The 17,213-nt window shown below is 46.2% G+C and overlaps 1 protein-coding gene across 1 annotated transcript in view; it reads left to right on the top strand.

Moving 5' to 3' along the window:
• The first annotated feature begins 703 nt into the window (after positions 1 to 703).
• Positions 704 to 17,213, top strand: part of LOC119403267 (anoctamin-4) — an 89,179-nt gene continuing 72,669 nt past the window's right edge. The window contains exons 1-2 of the mRNA XM_049418249.1: positions 704 to 764; positions 4,242 to 4,336. Of these exons, the coding sequence (XP_049274206.1) occupies positions 704 to 764; positions 4,242 to 4,336 (156 nt within the window). The remainder of the gene's footprint in view (positions 765 to 4,241; positions 4,337 to 17,213) is intronic.

Below are 17,213 nucleotides of genomic sequence, written 5' to 3' on the forward strand. Positions count from 1 at the left end.
AGACAGATAGCAATTTTTAATCATATTTCCGGAGATGTCAGCCTGGTTTATCGCCTGGCTTGCTACTCCAGGTGTCGGGTGATGACTATGATATATAAAATGATCAAGAAAGGGAACGTAGACAACCACCCAACTGTAGCACAAAGCCACAAGGAAATCCATACGGATTTCTCAGGAATAAAGCCTCTTAGTCGCCGAAAAATTCGTTTCCTTGTGGCTTCGTGCTACAGTTGGGTGGTTGTCTACTTTCCCTTTCTTAACCCTTCCGCCACCTTGCGGGTTTCCGCAAAACTGATTTGCAAAATGATCACATATGCACACAAATATTGCGCACATTGAATCAAACGCAGGGTAGTGAAGTCATTAATTTGCATTTTCTTTGCTGCCGGACTGACGTAAGCGGTTGTTTATTTGAGCGAAAAAATCGTTTCACCGTAAGGGCGAGGCAATGAATGCAAAAGCAACAAATTGAAATGTTATACGAATTAATGCTAGCAGCTAACTCTTTTAGATCCGATCTCGCGTAACTCAACGAAGCTGGTGTAAGGGAATACGGCCGCTCGAGGGAGTGAAGCGGTTTTAGTGCTGTCTGTCGTTTCAATGCGAAATAAGCGGTGAGTGCTCAACACGTACTATGGTTTTCGAGCCGACTACTGATGTCTCTCAAGATAGAACGTGCGTCAGGGCTCGCAACCACGCCCTTATGATAAACGATTGCAGTTGCTACTCGAACGACACAGCACCTCCCCCTCCTCCCTTCCCAAGTGAGTGAGTGAGAATATCCTGAGGAGAGCCGACCCGGGGCCATGAGGGCCCCTAAGTCAGCCTGGAGGATCCGCCCAGGATGGCGCTGGCAGCCGAACACTTGTAGCGATGTCCCAAGGCACCTATTCATGCTTCCTCGCCCAAGGAAAGACGGGCGGGTCACTTCCTGTCTGCTTGAGAAGCCATCGACAGCAGGCCTTGCACGCAGAGCGATGTTATCGCATGCGCCCTTCTTTCGACGGAGATGGCCGGCTCGTTTCACCGCTGATTGCGCCGCGTTCGTCCCCAGTGCTCGCACGTAGAACATTCGATGTGCGGGGCAATGTTGTTAATTTGGACTTTGTAAAGAACATGACGGCGACTGGCAAAAACCCACCACGACTGTTCATGTAGTTGCTATCTCAATAGTATAGGTAAAGGGGAGTGGCCAGCGCGATGTCTACGTCTCGCCACTCAACTCGCGCAATGCACACATCGCCCATACCATCAGGTGAGATATAATATAATATAATTGTTGGGCTATTACGTCACAAAACCACGATATGATTATGAGAGACGTCGTAGTGGAAGGCTCAGGAAATTTCGAGCATCTGGAGTTCTTTAACGTGCTTTTAAGTCTAAGTAAACGGGCGTCAAGCATTTTCGCCTCCATTGAAAATGCTGACGCCGCGGACAGGATTCGATCCCGTCAGTGAGGATGAGCTCGTCCTCTCTGTTCACGGGGCCGACGAAAAAGGGTAGATACCACAAATTGGATATTAGGAAGTTTTCGAATAGGGGACCCAAAAATAGCGTCGAAGCAGCTCAGCATGCGCGAGTCCGAAACAGTGCTTTGCGTCGGGCACGCCATTTCTCAAATTTAGCGGGAGCCCCAAAGACTGCCCCAAAAGCTCTCCGTCAAGTAAACATGGTGGCACACATCGAAGCGACGGCTATCAACCAAGAACAAACTCGCCCGATTTCTGAGCAAATGATGACGTTATGAATACATAAATGCTGGTATTGGTTATTGCTTTCTCTCATCTAGCTCACGCAACAAAGATTGGCCGAGAAAGAGCCGGTGTGTTTAGGATCGCTCGTCTATTTGAGAGCTCGTAGGCTTAACGCAGACGAGAACGCAGCTGGTGACTGAAAGTTCGATTATCGCGGCTGATGGCGGCAAGCAACGTGGATTCGCATAACTAATGGTGGTAACCATCGAATGTATTGCGCCTACATCTTTGAAATATTATAGAATAAGTGTATCGAGTGAAATTCCTCTATTGGCTTTTAACTATTATTTATCGTAGCTTGTCTTTCTGGCCACCGTGGCGCTGCAAGCGCAAGACGGATAACTATGAACGTAAGACACTATTCGAAAACTCGTACTTCTGTGTGGGTCAGACCTCCCTGGTGGTTTAACCCGCCGAGAGGAGGATACGTTGCGGAGAATTCGTGTCGAGGTTACGCTTAGCCCATCTGTGACCACTCTCTGGGCGCAATACAACCGCGGCCCATATGGGGACATCATGACCATTTTGTGACGCCCCCATCCACGATGTGACAGCGACACACTTGCTGTGGACTTGTACAGGCGTGCGTTTAAGCCGTCTTCGCCACCTGCATAAAACAGGCCTCAGGCTCGACGACTACCCGACCTTGATCGCTGGATTCGCAGACCGTTTCACCGCTCACTGTTAGACTTCATACATGAAACTACTCTGCATGCGTATATTACGCACTGGAATTCTCCGCTGAACTCCAATCGTCGTCCACAGAACCTTGAATCGTTACACCAGCTACAACTGCCACCCAAGATTCCTCGACGTGACTGTATAATGCTGTGTCGGTTTTGGGTTGGTGTAGCGTCTACCAACACCTTCAGCTATCGCATTGGTATGGCAGAGTAATCCATGTGCAATAACTACAGCTGCTGCAGATACTATTGATCATCCCTTGTGCCACTGTCCCCAATTTGAACAAGATAGTCAGACTCTCCCGTCTGCCTTGAGGAGACTCGATGATCGGTCTTTTACTGCAGGAAAGATGTTGGGAGCCTGGTCTCACAGCACAGCAGCCCAGAAAGCCATACGAGCCCACTTGAAGTACCTGAATACAACAGCATTGAGCGACCGCCTGCGAAACCCTTCGCTGTGTGTCCGCGTGTTGTGAAATGTGACTTCCCTTCTTTCTCTCTTCTATTCCCCTCGCCATGTGTAAGGTAGCAAACTGGACGTAGTCTAGTTAAGCTCCTTACCTTTCCTATATTACACCGCGAACCACTGTGCCTAACGGCAGGCCTTTCGGTAAAAAAAAGAAGAAAAAACGTCCCTTTTGCGTGGCTCAAAGCCAGCACAAGCAATGTGCTTTGGGGCCTCAAAAGTTTGAGGCCCCCATTCGAAAACTCCTTAATGTGTCGCGTTTGTTTTTTTGCCGCCAACTCTCTTGACAAGCGTGAGGAGAGACGCTTGTTCTTAGAACCCACTATGGAATATGGGGCACGGTCGTTGCAGAGAGGTGAAAGCGGGTGAAAGAAGTGAGCCGCCATTATTGCTCCTTCACAAGGGGCGCCATCGCTAAGCCCAGCTGCGCGCGCATCCCAGGCCACAGCAAAACAACCCAAAAGCGTCCGAAGAGCCAAGGAGGGCTTCGCTTTAAAAACAGCGCCCAAGCACTTCGTACAGATGGTTAACGAGCGGAGTTCAAACGTGTGGCCTCGGTGTTTTTCACTGGGTCAGTCCCGACGGTTTACTGAAGTCCTTCCGGATTATTGGTTACGTCTATCTAGAAATCTTAGTTGGTGTTTGCCGCCCGTGTGTTCTGTATTGTTATTGAACTAGTGGTGAGTAGTGGAGCTTGCCCAATTCCTGTGGTACATACGTTCTAGGAGTTCTTGCGCACATAGGACGGACACGTTTCGGTTTCGCCTAGCTGTATACAGCTTCGCTGTAATAAATAAATACATAAATAAGTAAATCGCTTCTTCACTCTATCTCTTTTTATTTTTTAATAAATGCAAAGGCTGATGGAAGCGAGGATGGCTCGCTCCGCATCATTAACCTCGTAAAAATGCAGATGAGTCTCAGCACAGATTCCTTGCTCCAGGATCCCTTGCAGGCAGCGATTAAATTCTGAAGGAACGCCGCCTTCGTTATATAAAAATCGCTGTTCCGTGCTGTATAAAACCGCTGTTATATGTTTAATTTAAGGAGCCTTATGGTTAATTAAAAATAGATCGCTTTCTTGAATTAGCTTTTACGAGCCTTCTGTAGGTGAAACAAAAGGAAAGAGTTCATTCACAATCCTTTCGGTGATTTGTTCCCAAAAGGCAAGTTAATACTGTACCCTAACCACACATCTGATCGCCCAGGCCTACTATGACAGAATTCTTTTTTCTCTCCGAAGTCTATTACCTTTCATACAGGAGGTCAAAATCAAGTTAGCAGCTTACATCCGGCTAGATTAAATTGCGCGAAATGAGCTTTTCTTTTTTACAGGCGAGCAGCAGAAGAGCCAGCAAGGAAGCAGGCCAAACAGCCCTGCTGACTTGGCTCACGTCGTGGCAGGAGACCTCGGAAGCAGATCGCAGAAGGTAAGTTCTCTATTGTGCCATCTGCAACGTTAAACAGCAGGAAATACTAAGACGCAGGAAAACACGCACACATGAACCAGTACTGAACTTCCAACGGGATAAGTCTCCTTTTTAGCTGGAACGTGATCTTGCGCGAGGAGCATAACAGTGGCATATGCCTCACAATCACATTCCAGCTAAAAATAAAGATTATTCCGTTGGAAGTTCAGCACTGGTCCTGTGTGTGCGTGTCTTCTTGTGTCTTCGTCGTTCGTGCTCTTTGTCTTTGCAGAGGTCACACCAACTTGCCCGAGCGAAATCACTCTCTATTGTGTAACGTAACTCTATGTGCGATTTTGTCGCAGATGATGTAATCATCATCACAGCTTTTAGTCTATTTTATGTCCACTGCGGAATGAATGTCCGTCTCAGTGATTTCCAATTTACCCAAACCTGTGCGAGCTGATTACATTTCAAGCCTGCGAAATTCTTGATTTCTACACTCCATCCAATTCGTTGTTGCCTCCAACTTCGTTTCCCATCCCTTGGTAACATTTCCGTTGCTCTAACTGACCACCGTTTCTCTGTTTTACGCATTACGCGGCCGGCCCAACATAGCTCGGATAGCTCACTCATTAGTCCACTCGTTCAGACTCACCCAGACTCAAAGAGAACCGTGGGTCCGAGTCTGAGTGAGTCTGGGTTAGTAATATTTTGGTGAGTTTGAATCGGAGTGAGTCCGGTTGAGCAAAATTTTAGTGAGTCTGAGTTCGAGTGAGTCCAGTTGAGGAAAGGCTTGGTGGGTCGGAGTCCGAGTGAGCCCTAAGCGCGAAATATGATTTCTTGAGTGAGTCTCAGTGAGCTCCACTTCTCTTGCCCACCCATATGTCCCAGGTCCATATGTTTCGCTTAATGTCAGCCAGAGTATCGTATACACCTACTTGTTTCCTCACCCTTTTTGCTGCCTTCCGACTCCTTAATGTTACGCCTACCATTTTTCCTTTCCGTTGCACACTATGCAGTCCTTAATTGTTTCTCGATTTTTTTTTTTTCGTTTACCTGCCGTGCAGATGATATGCGTCGTTTAAGATATGGCATGTATTTGGAAAGCACTCTGTGTGCTGTCGGTCAACAAACATTGGTTTGTGGTGTTCCTTTATTTTTCTATATTTCTGTGCAGTCACGCTGCATTAGTTTGATACTGAAGCATAATAAACTAGCGGCAACACCCTAGGAAGAAAAGAGTATTTTGACTCTTCCTTCGACCAATACCTCTATATAACTCTCTTTAAAGCGACACGTTAACCCCTTCTGGAAAGTCGTTGGACGTAGGTCTCACCAAAAAAGAGTTATATAGGGGCTAAAAAAAGAGTCAAATGACCTTGTTTTCTTCATGGAGTTCATTAAGATGTCCCTCACGAAACGACATGGGTCGAGCATTGCATCAGAAACATTACGAAGTGGCTTTCTTACAATTAACCTAGCGATAATGCCGTTAATATTGCAAAAAGACGCGACGTAACTGGGAAACTAGCATGTTAGTTTTTATGCTTCGTTTCAAGAAAAAAAAGAGCAAGTGCGCGAATCTAATCGCGGAGACAAAATTGTAAGTATTCCGCGCACACGTATGCAGGAATCAGTGATAAGCGAAGCTTTGTTTTGTATTCACCTAAATGGCTTTATTTCAGTGCTCCTTGTACACTTCTGTGTAGCTCAGCGTTCCTCGATGAATGCACCCTCTGGTCCCATTTTCGTCTTCACTGTTGTTGTTGTCGTTGTTGTTGTTGTCGTTGTTGTTTTCCATAAATAGCTCGCACTTTTAGTTCGTTAATGATCTTGCACAACTGGGCGCCTTTTGAATCTGCGCACTAAAAATTGTAAAGCATTTAGAGTTGTAAATAAGGTGCTTGATTATACCGGGGCTTATGTCCTCTCTTATAAGGGGTAAAATGGAACCCTCGGTAGGAAAAAAACTAATTTTCTTTTCTGCTGGTATTTCATCGCAATTAATGACTGTGACAGCTGCAATGTATAACTTTATCTAAAAGCTGTATATTGCAGCTGTCATAGTGTAATGCGTAATTTTTCATAGCTTTCGGTGCTAAATTTTTTGTAGTAAGATATTCTGTTTCGCACCATGAGGTCACATAATCAAAAAGTATTTAATGACACCTTTTCTTATCGTACACGTAGTTAGACCTTGCTGTCGTGTGTGTTGAAATCTTTATAGAAGCCGCAAAGGTTGAGGTGGTAGCCGTGGGATAGGTGAACACCCCTAGCGCTGTAAAAGAATTTTAGAGCGTAGCATCAATTATCAGAGATGACGTAGCGAATACATGCCAAAATATCCACGGGTCGAATTCACAAAACTTCTCTTTAGTAAGTGCGTTTCCCCATTAGTCAGCTGGCTTTACTAATGATATGTCCCGCATCGTAATTAGCTGGAATATTATCTTACGAAAATTTTTACCTAACACCCTTTTGTGAAAACGGGCCCAGACCATTACAGGTCCATGAACGGCGACTAAATCATGTAAAATGATTTTGCAATATGTTGTGGGTACAGGGGCCACTATCAGGCGTTGCTCGCCTTTTGCTTCTGTACCGTTCTTGAAGTTGTATTCAAGATCAAATGAACATTCATTCAATCATTAATTTAAAAAAACGCCGCTCTCGCTGAACTGTCTGCCATTTCACTCATGACTACTCATTTGGGGTCATGCACGCAAGCCAATTTAATTAACTTTTAGGGAGATAAAATCAGAGAAATAAATTTACGTAAGATGTGCAAACTGCTTATTTTATGGGTATTTATAATGTCCCCACACTCTGCTGCTTCACTTGTCCATTTGTTCACTTTCGAGTGGTCGACTTCTCTAATTCTGAAACGCACATTAAAAAAAAAACAACGCGCACTCAAAACACACACAAGTGACGTCAACGTAGCGCAAATTTACACTACATAAATTCAAATAATAGATGTGTTAACTATGTTGTATTTAATAATATAAATGTTAACTATGTTGTAGAGGCCATAAACTGTATTATTCATCACCTCTGTGTGCGTGCGTGTGTGTGTGTGTGTGTGTGTGTGTGTGTGTGTGTGTGTGTGGTGTGTGTGTGTGGTGTGTGTGTGTGTGTGTGTGTGTGTGATTCCGCAGAAGTTGAATGCCCGTTCGCTCGGTCGAAAGAGGTATCGTCTCAACGAGACGTACCGTCTCAACGGAAAAAGATTCGCGCAAGTGACCGGTTGCCGGAGCGGCAAGATTGCGAAACGCGGCGCCGTTTTTCCCCAGCACACCGCTATCAAGAGTGCCAAGCACATGCCATTTTCCAAAGCAGGGGAGGCCGGCGGAAAGCACTCCAACAAACATTTTCGGGGCAACTGCGATAAAGATACGGTTTCTCGCAACTCCAGCACAAAAAGAAAAAAAAAGGAATAGTGTGCATAGCCACATCTGCCGATAAGCAATGGACAAGCCTTTCTTTAAGGTTTGGGCTTTCGGATGGGCCAACAGCAAGACGGGCTGCTTTCCGCCGGTCCGCCGGCCACCCCTGCTTTGGGAAATGGAATGTGCTTGTCAAACTAGTTATCGGCGTGCTCGTGAGCAACAGCGCCGCGCGTCGCGATTTTGCGGCTCCGGTCACTTGTGCTAATCTTTTAAATGCGAAGCATTTCTTAGCGAGCCTCAGACACTTTGGCTGTTTCTATCTACGTATCTATCTATCTAGCCGCCTACGTCTAGGCGCCCTGCTGGTCGTCTCCATAGGTTTTAATATACCGAAATTCCCATAGCAGAGGATCAGTGCATGAAGAGCACGATTCACTGGTCCTGACACGAATAACGCAAAATACCTGTCGCTTACGTCATGAAACCCTTTCTCTAAGTCACGTGTGGCATATACCCGCATACTAGAGTTCATGTTGAACGGGTATGGGCCACCGGTGATACAGAGTCTCAATCAACACAGTAACCGCGAACATACACATTGATACGCGAGGAAGGTGATAATAATAAGAATTGTTGGGGTTTTACATCCCAAAACCAAGATATCCTTATGAAAGACGCCGTATTGGAGTGCTCCGGAAATTTTTACCATTGTTCCAGTTTCTTTAGGCAGTGTCTAATCAGTGCTCACCAGTGTTCTTTAACGTGCATTGACACCCAACAGCACACAGGCCTTTGAAATGCAACCACCACGGCCGGGATCGAACCCGCGAGCTTCGGCTCGGCGGCCGAGTACCGTAACCGCTGTACCACCGCGGCGGACGCATGGAAAGTGACGGAGCTGAATACAGAACACGCAAAAACCGGGGTCAGTGCCTTCCTCAGTAACTTTGCCGAGGGGACCATGCCTCTCATCATTACCGGTGACTTCAACATTGATTTATCAAAACCCAACAACGCCGCTTCTTACACTGCATGAAAGACAGCTTGGATGTGAACGGGACATCACAAGACCTCGTTGACATGTCCAGGACAATAGGCATCATATATAATTTCTTCGTAAGAGGCATCCCCGATTTCGGCAGCTGACTACAGCCGCGATCACGACGGATTCGATAACAAGTCCTGTTTGCTTCGCTTTGTTTATTCACTGTGAAAGACTAACGTACACTACAAGCATAACAACTGCAACTGTGAACTGTAATGTACGTGCGGCACCTCGTGTGCCACTCGTATATATCGAGAGAATTTTTTTCAGAAGAAAGCTTAGTTGGGAGAAGCGCCGTCCTGTGCATCTGTGTTCCTTCTTTGTCCTGTTCGAATTCGTGCTATCCAGTATTGAAGAATATAAGCACTACATATCAGCTTACCGCGTCTGGTGTTGATAACACCCATGTAGCTATTGTGCAACTGTAAAGAACTGGTTATATAACACATGTGCGACTCTTCAGCATATGTGTGCGTATACCGTTTGCACACTTCTCTAGCGTCATGCCGCCATGTTTCGCTCAATGTGATAAATTACGCCACGTTCACTTTCCTGCCCATGCTTCGCAAAACATCGATTCCCACGGTACGTGGGATCTGCGAATTTTTTTCGTTGAGACTGTACCTATAAATTTGTATACGCATTTCAAAAATCGCCTTCCATAGCTCTTGCAGCAAGGCTTGAAGTTTGGGCTAGTTGTTACGAGTCTATGTCGCAATGATGATAGCGCTCAATGATAAGCAAAACGCATACAAACGCTTACTCGCTGCCTATGGAGATGTTTGCTTCGGTAGTTTTTGCTTATAATGAACCTATATTTCCAACGTCATCTTTCGCCAATCCTCTGCAGTTTTTGCTGAGACTGTTCTCGGTCGCGCGCACACACACGCACAAAAAGAAAGCCCTACCAAGACAAACAAATGCATGCAATAGCAAAATACGATGCATATATTATATTCGCCCGCATGCTATTCTCCCTGTGTTCAAATTTATCGCCGAGTTTCACTCCTGCCAGATGCGCGCTTCCCTCTCTCCGCTCCTCGTCCTGCGGGTGCGTACCTCCTCTCCTTCCTTGTCGAGGCGGAAACGGATGGCAATACAAACATAGCGTATAGGAAGTGGGAACTTGCGAGTGCGTATACGCCTCTGGAGCTGGTGGCATCCTATGCTCACAATTGTCCGTGGAGTGATGGACATTCTGTGTGCTGTTTTAGAGGGGACAAAAAAAAGGAATTACTACAAAACAACGATGAGGCGCTGTCTCCCTTCTCTCACGTGCGCTGTTTTTCGATCTAAGCGTCATCGTTCCAACAATAAGACAAATTCAATTAGGCATGAATTGTAAGTGTTTTCTCCCAGCATGCATTTCGTCTGTTCAAGATTGGACAGCACTAATGGGCAGTGTACAATTCTACTAAGCGAAATATCCGTGTTAGTTAGAAACAAGAAAAAGAGAAATGAAAAGCAACTTTGTTTTTAAAAGCGCGACAATTGAGTTTGTTGGTAGAGTTTAGGTCTTTCTTGAGGTCTTTGTTAATATTTATGTGCAATAGAAATACCTCTAAGAGCTTAAGAAGTTCGCAGGCAAACGAAAAAGTTTTGAAATGAAAAGAGCAACGCGTGCGAATTGATGAGGCGAAGCAATAATGCTGTTGAGAGAAAGAAAAAAACATACTTGTGTTTACCGAAGAGCTCATATTTCTTATCTGCGCAGTAGAAGTTTTTTTTTTTCGCACTCGGTTTCTGCATATTGGTGCCCGTAGGTAAGCTCCCGTGACAAATTTATGAGCGTTCAACATATTCGTTAATCCGAAGAAAATAATTAAATACGAGTTTTCGCACTTACTAATCCCTCGGTTCCTTTTTTTTTCTTCCTTCTTTTATATTTCTTCTCCTGAAGCGTACCCACCTCCAACAACATTAGAAACATAAACCTCCTGGCCCTAGAGGTCTTGTCATTTGAAACGGCCGGCCTTCTTTAGGGTACATTTTTTATCCGAGTCCCCTTTCTTTCTGCGGGAGGTGTTTCGTTGTTTTTCTTTTCTCTCTTTTTTTATTTCGATACGTTTTCTCTCGATTCCTGCTCTCTCGTCCCCTATCTATAACCGGCGCAGCAGCGGAGGTAGGCGCGTAGAATCAACGCGCCATGCGCGCTCACGTTCGTTCGAGAACGGTTGCGCCGCAGCGAGCGTATATGCGGGCCTCGAGTTTTCGAGGATTATGACCGCGGAAGCTTCGTCCACTCTCATGGCTTTCTGGAACTGGGCCTTCGATCATGGCAGCCTCTACGACGAGAGCTCCACCACCCACGAAAGCCGCGCCGTCCATCTAACCAGCAGCGTAAGATTATAGACTGCTATTATACACTGCGATATTAAGTAGCTTTTGAAGAGGTTTTTACAGCCAGTACATTACCCAGAGTGCATTAGACTTCTCTTTCGGGAACATTAAATCGCAAAAAAAAACGGACATTCACATTGATTGACAGACACAGGACGGGTTCTAAGCACTTAACTTGAGAAGTAACCTTTGACGGATCACATGTAAAGAGCCATCATTAAGTGAAAGATAGTTTAACAAACTAATTTGGCGCTTGAATGTTCCCAAAAGCCATGGATATGCACCATCTCACTGAATATCAAGTTATGTTAGACTTCACTTCTAGGTGACAAAAGTTCACACGCATTATTCACACGATTAGCCGACAATTTCAGGGCTGTCATTGCACTACGGAAACTCGAGCACTCCGCAATTTCTCAGAATCAAGCGCTGAATGCTTGCCCTCGATGTATAAACACCATTAAGGTGGTATCATGTTCAATGTCAGCTCTGGTTGACGTCACTCGACGTGACTTTTTCAACGTCACTTCCGGTGACGTTGTAGTAGTAGTAACACCATTAGGTGGTATAATGTTCAACGTCACTTATGGTGACGTTGTACATTACACCACCCTAACAGTGCTTCTACATCCGGGGAAGTGTTCAGTGCTTACGTCTGAGCAATTGAGGAGTGTTTGAGTTTCGGTAGTGTAGTGATAGTCTTGTAAATGTCCGGTAATCGCGTGAATAATGCAGGTAAGCTTCCCTAGATATCCCCTATTGGGACCGATTTTTTTTTTTTTTGCTTTCACTAGTGCGTGACTGTGCCGCAGCGAATGCATGCATAACTAAAGATAGTGACTGTGCTGTCAAGAGGGTAACGTCTATAAGGCAGCGTATTTTGCCGCAATTAGATTTACCAGTGTTTTTCACCTGTGAGAGAACCAACGTGTCGTGTATGCAGGGTCGTTTAGGCTATTTCGTGTTATACCTGACATCACTGATTTAATGAAAAAAAAATGTTGCAAGAACACTGTACTGTAACCTTGAGCCTGACTTTTTAGTCACCTGAGTTTCACCCTTGTATATTTCGTTCCAGTTGGTGTCAGTATTATGTGTGACAAAAATGTTTGAAATATCCAAACGCGGAGGGAGGTTAAGGTTATTTAGGCTAAGCAACGACGGAGAATGGCTTGCATCTGGGCTAGTAGGTGATGTAGGTGTATTGGTGATAATGGTTGCAGCAAACATTAGACGCACGGAACGAAACACGACGACACTTTGACAGTGCCCTCGTGTTTTTTGTTGTTTTTTTTTGCGTACGTATAATGTTCGCCGCAACTGCTCAAAAGACTGAGCTCATTACTAAAATGACAACGCCCACCTTTCTAACATGACCATGCCTTGCCTGTAGTCGTGTCTCTGGGTTTAGTTCACTCGTGTGTAGTTTTCCCTCTGTTATGACCGAGATCAATGCTGTAAACCGCGGCGTTAGGCGTTGTTAAGGCTATCGTGCCATTTAGCATAATTTTTCCCGCGGCCGCGCATTTCAATATTGTCGATTCATAAGTAATGAAGCTGCAATTGGGTAGGTGTCCTTGGCTCTTATAACACGTACAGTGGTCGATTGGTAACGTTTGATTGCTTCGGTGGTTGACGTCCTCAGGTTGCATACCCTTACAGCTCGTGTCGTTCCGTACAAGTGTATTTATGCGTGCTACACAGGCAAGCTATCTTCTTGCGTCAAGTCAATAGACGCTGCAACAACAGCGCCGCGACATATAACAGTATTATTCAATCTAAAACATTTCGTATACCTACAAGAAGAGTGTACTAAAACAGGGGAGTGCTCGGAACGGCCGCAGCACCAATGTACAGCAAGCGAAGCCCAAACAGGGTCAATCCGTTTGTGGAGCTGCGATCGGTAGTCTACAATGTGTCGTCGTTTAAGAGTTGCACGCGGCTCCGCCGAAGTGGTGCAGGGGTAGAATGCCCGATTCCCACTCAAAAATCCCGGGTTCGAATCGCAGCTGTAGATGGTGGGTTCTTATTCTTAGTGTCACCTTTTATAGCTGTATTGGTTTTCATTTTTTTTTCTTAAAACTAGCTTCTGTTGCTACGCATTGCAACAAAAAGCAACGTTAAGTCTGAAATCTCGTTTCGAGTCACGCATACGCAAAAATCTTGGAGGCCATACTTTGCGTTTTTGTTGAATCCCTGGCGGTGGCGCTCCAAATAACTACGCTCATTTTCAGATTTCTTCTATTTTACTTCACACTTTCCGTTACCTTTTGTAGTATACTCAGCAACGGAAGCTCGCTTTAAGAACCGAAGGAAACACCAATACAGCTGGACAAGGTGATACTAACATAGAGTTTCCTACAATACTTACTAGAGGGAACTCTGGCGCTAGTGTCTATGGGAGCTACAATGCATCGCGCTTCAGCCAGCATGGGAATCATGGGTAGTACACGGATTTGTCTAAACTTCGTTCTTTCGGCTCCGTTTGGCTCCGCGTCGCCTGCATCCGCTTTGTCGCAAAATGAAGTTCAGCAAAAATCAGCAGTTTCACTTCACCACTTTAACTTCTTTAGGCTCACCGATTCAAATCTGGTCACGAAGTTCACAACGATCCATTCTTTTATCCGAAAAAAACCAAAACATAGCAATAAACAAAGCCACAAGTGCGTTCGAAGCCCACAAGCACGAAGACTAGGCAAATCCGTGATCATTCCATGGTGCGAACGATCGCAGCGGCCAGGTTCCTCAGATTCATTTAAGAAACTTAGAAAACCCACCATATGCAGCTGCGGATTTCAAACCCGGGCCTTTTAGTGGTAGCAGGCATCCTACCCAAGCCACCGCTTCGGCGGAGCCGCACGCAACTCCTAAACGACGAAACATTGTAGACTGCCGATCGCAAGCGCCACATGCGGATTGACTCTGTTTGGGCTTCACTTTTCTAAGCTAGTTCCGAGTTCTCCCCTGTTCTAGTACACTGTACTACGAGTATGCATGTGATGCATATTTTGTGGAACGGTCATCTGGCCTACTCTCACCGGAAGTGCAGCTCTTTGCCTCGATCAACAAAGCACAGAAAAAAAAAACATGGCGGAGAACTTAAAGGCCCCCTAAACTACTCCAAATTCAAAGAGAATAAGGTGGTTTCTTTCTCGCCTTCGCTAGCCTTCACCTACAGGCGCCATCTCCTCCTCGCCCCTTATTTTTTCACAAAACTCGCAGACAATCTCAGCAGTAAGCATTGAGCTTGTCAGAATTTCGCGCTTTTCGGATACACGCTGTTATCTCCGCTTGCGCACTCGAAAACGAACAAAACGAAGTGAAGTCAGTTGATAGCGTACTGATAGTCATGCTACACAAGCCGCAACGGGCTTGCGACTGCATGGCATATCAGGGTGGGAGACAATTCACAACTGATATCCCTCTTATGCGGACCAATCGAGAACTTCTTTCCTCACGGCATCACGGAAACAGACTGCTGGCGTCACGAATTGTGCTAAAAAGACGGGAAACGCCAGGAGAGAATGACGCGCTCGATCTTTGTATTTGCAGAGGTGGTTAGGGTCTCTTCAAGCAAACAGGAAGTGCCTGCAGGCTAGGCAAAGTCCACGGAGGTCATTCATAGACCGCAGAACTGGCCGCGCCATCGCCGTTTCTCCGCTATTATTTCCGGAGAAAAGAACTCTCTCGCGTCATAACCGAACCTACAGAGCCAAGATAACGTGCAAGCATAACTGCCCTCTCCCCCTCTCACCCTCCCATTTCTTATCTGCGTGCGGGAGTGATTAACCATACCTCCGGCATTACCGTTTCGCCGGCACTTAGGCTGGCGCCCACGCGTTCGTATAACTGCGCACGTGGTCCCCTACGTCGGATCATTTGCGGCGTCATAACGGAAGTTCGCTTCCCATTTCCCACTTCCGGTATGGGAACGACGGTATATGCCGCATTTCCTGCGCCGGTACTTGCCCAAGGCCCTACTATATTGGCGCTTTCATCGATTAATCAATTCTGACACTCTTTTTACGGCGCGTGAGCGGGACATCTGTTTCGACGCTCGGGCACGCCAACCAACGGTTCGGCGCTGCAATCATTGTTTTGAAAATTTCAGGAGAGGCGCCAACTTGAGAAAAAAGGCCGCTCGATATGTCGCGCTCTGCGTCCTGAAAAGAAAAAAAAAGCAGCGTTCAACGGCGCACGCTATTTCCTAAATAGAAAGTTCAGTAATTTACTATATGCTGAAATTACCGATAATCGGCAAGCGCTAGGTGATTACAGGGTTACAGTCCGGTTCCGAACATCCTTGCCTGTAATCCGCGACAAAAGCATGTAGAGGCACGTGCTACCTCCTTTTTTGAGGCGTTTGTACCGCCGTGCCAGCCAATTACGGTCTCTCATTTTCTTGACGTCACGGCCAAGGAAAACGTCTTTCATTACCAGCGGGAGTTGGGATAGATTTCTCAGTGCGGGGGCATAGCGTGCTGGTGAAGTTGGGGGCTTTGTTGGTGGATACATGCTCTTTGGTTCTGCTTGGAGATATAACTATGCCGGAATGTCGCCTACGGTTGGTAAAGAAAGAGTTATTCGGTAGTAGGCCCAGCATTGCCCTGAGAGTTGCGAGCTACCTGCTCGATGGCGGCCGCTAGAAACTGTTGGTCATCTACCGATAAGACACAGGTAAGCTAACACGTTTCTAGAATCTCTCCAGGCGAGCACATTTATCTGTAGGCCAAGTGACGAAAATGGTGTCTTACCGAGAGAGCGAGATATGCAGAACAAAAACGGGTTGTAGCCAAGGATGTTTAATAAAAATTTTCTGGAGTGGCAATTGTGCCTCGAGAGTCAAGTTGTGCCCAACCTGGGATCGCGACCGCGGCCGCCGCCTTAGTAGGGGCAGGATAAAGCTTTATCGTTGAGCGAAGAAAAAGGGAGTGTTTCCTTTCCACGCCCTAGGAGTTCAATATGGCAGATTTTCCCGGACAGATGCTGCTCAATGCATCCATGGCCTCTCTTCATGGCTTTCTGTTCTTTGTTTCCTTAGGAACATCCAAGTCTTGGCATATTGTGTTGAGATCAAGTTATCAATACTCATCTCTATATGTTACATTCGTCGGGAACAACGATCTCTTATTTTCGAATTAACCTAGAATTTACAATAACAAAGCGAAACAACTTCACCTCTAATCGGGCACCACCTGGAAAAAGCATATTTCCGAGATGAAGGGTGGGCTAGCGCTGGCTTCACTTCTGCCGCTAAGGTGATGTCCCAGCTTCCAACCCAGAATTTCTTTTTAAAACCTCCTTGGCTGTAGCTCATGCGGGAGCTATTGCCAAATCGGGACCGCCAGCTCACCGCTATCTTTGAAAAGAAAAGCCTAGACTTTTGGCGTGAGAGAAGTTATTTGATAAGCTCCACACGCCCAGGGACAAATGTTTGTCGGACGGTTGGTATTGAAATTGTTTTCTTCAGCACGGCAAGTAGGGGCATTGTTGTCCCCCCTCCCCCTCAGCTAATCTCCTAAGTAACTGAGAGTATCACGTGACCCATGCGGAGGGTTGATCCAGTTTTCCATTGTGCGCCTCGCGTGCGCAACCAGGACAACGATGGTTGCTGTCCTCGGTTGCCATAGCAACTACCCACCGTGGTGTAGGATTACATGGCGTGCTCAAACTTGTCAGCGCATCAGCAAACAGGAAGATGCATGACGCACCGTCCAGTTACGCGTCAAGCTTCATGGCGGGCGCTGTGATGCCACAAATAACACGGGCGCACAAGAACTGGAAGAGCAAAGAAGGCGTGCTGTTTACACGAAACGAAAACTACGACCCTTCGTTGCCGCGGCAAACAATAGGCTAAGCGGTGTTACAGGCCAAACGTAGCTTATCCGGTTCTTCTGGTGATGCATCCACCTTTGACATACAGGAATTTGTCGGGAGCTCGGTTTGGCGGAGGCAAGAAATGCACGTGCATGCAGCTTCAAAACAGAGAGTACACTGACATTTTTAAGTGCGGAGCACTTTAGGGGTGTAGAAAATACAAAAGTAAAGAAAAGGAGCAGGACCGCCCTCAGCAGAAACATCTGAAGAAGCTCTGGAGGGAAGTGGGGTCCGAAAGACGAAA

This window comes from Rhipicephalus sanguineus, chromosome 8, assembly GCF_013339695.2.
Source record: "Rhipicephalus sanguineus isolate Rsan-2018 chromosome 8, BIME_Rsan_1.4, whole genome shotgun sequence".
Taxonomy (NCBI): domain Eukaryota; kingdom Metazoa; phylum Arthropoda; class Arachnida; order Ixodida; family Ixodidae; genus Rhipicephalus; species Rhipicephalus sanguineus.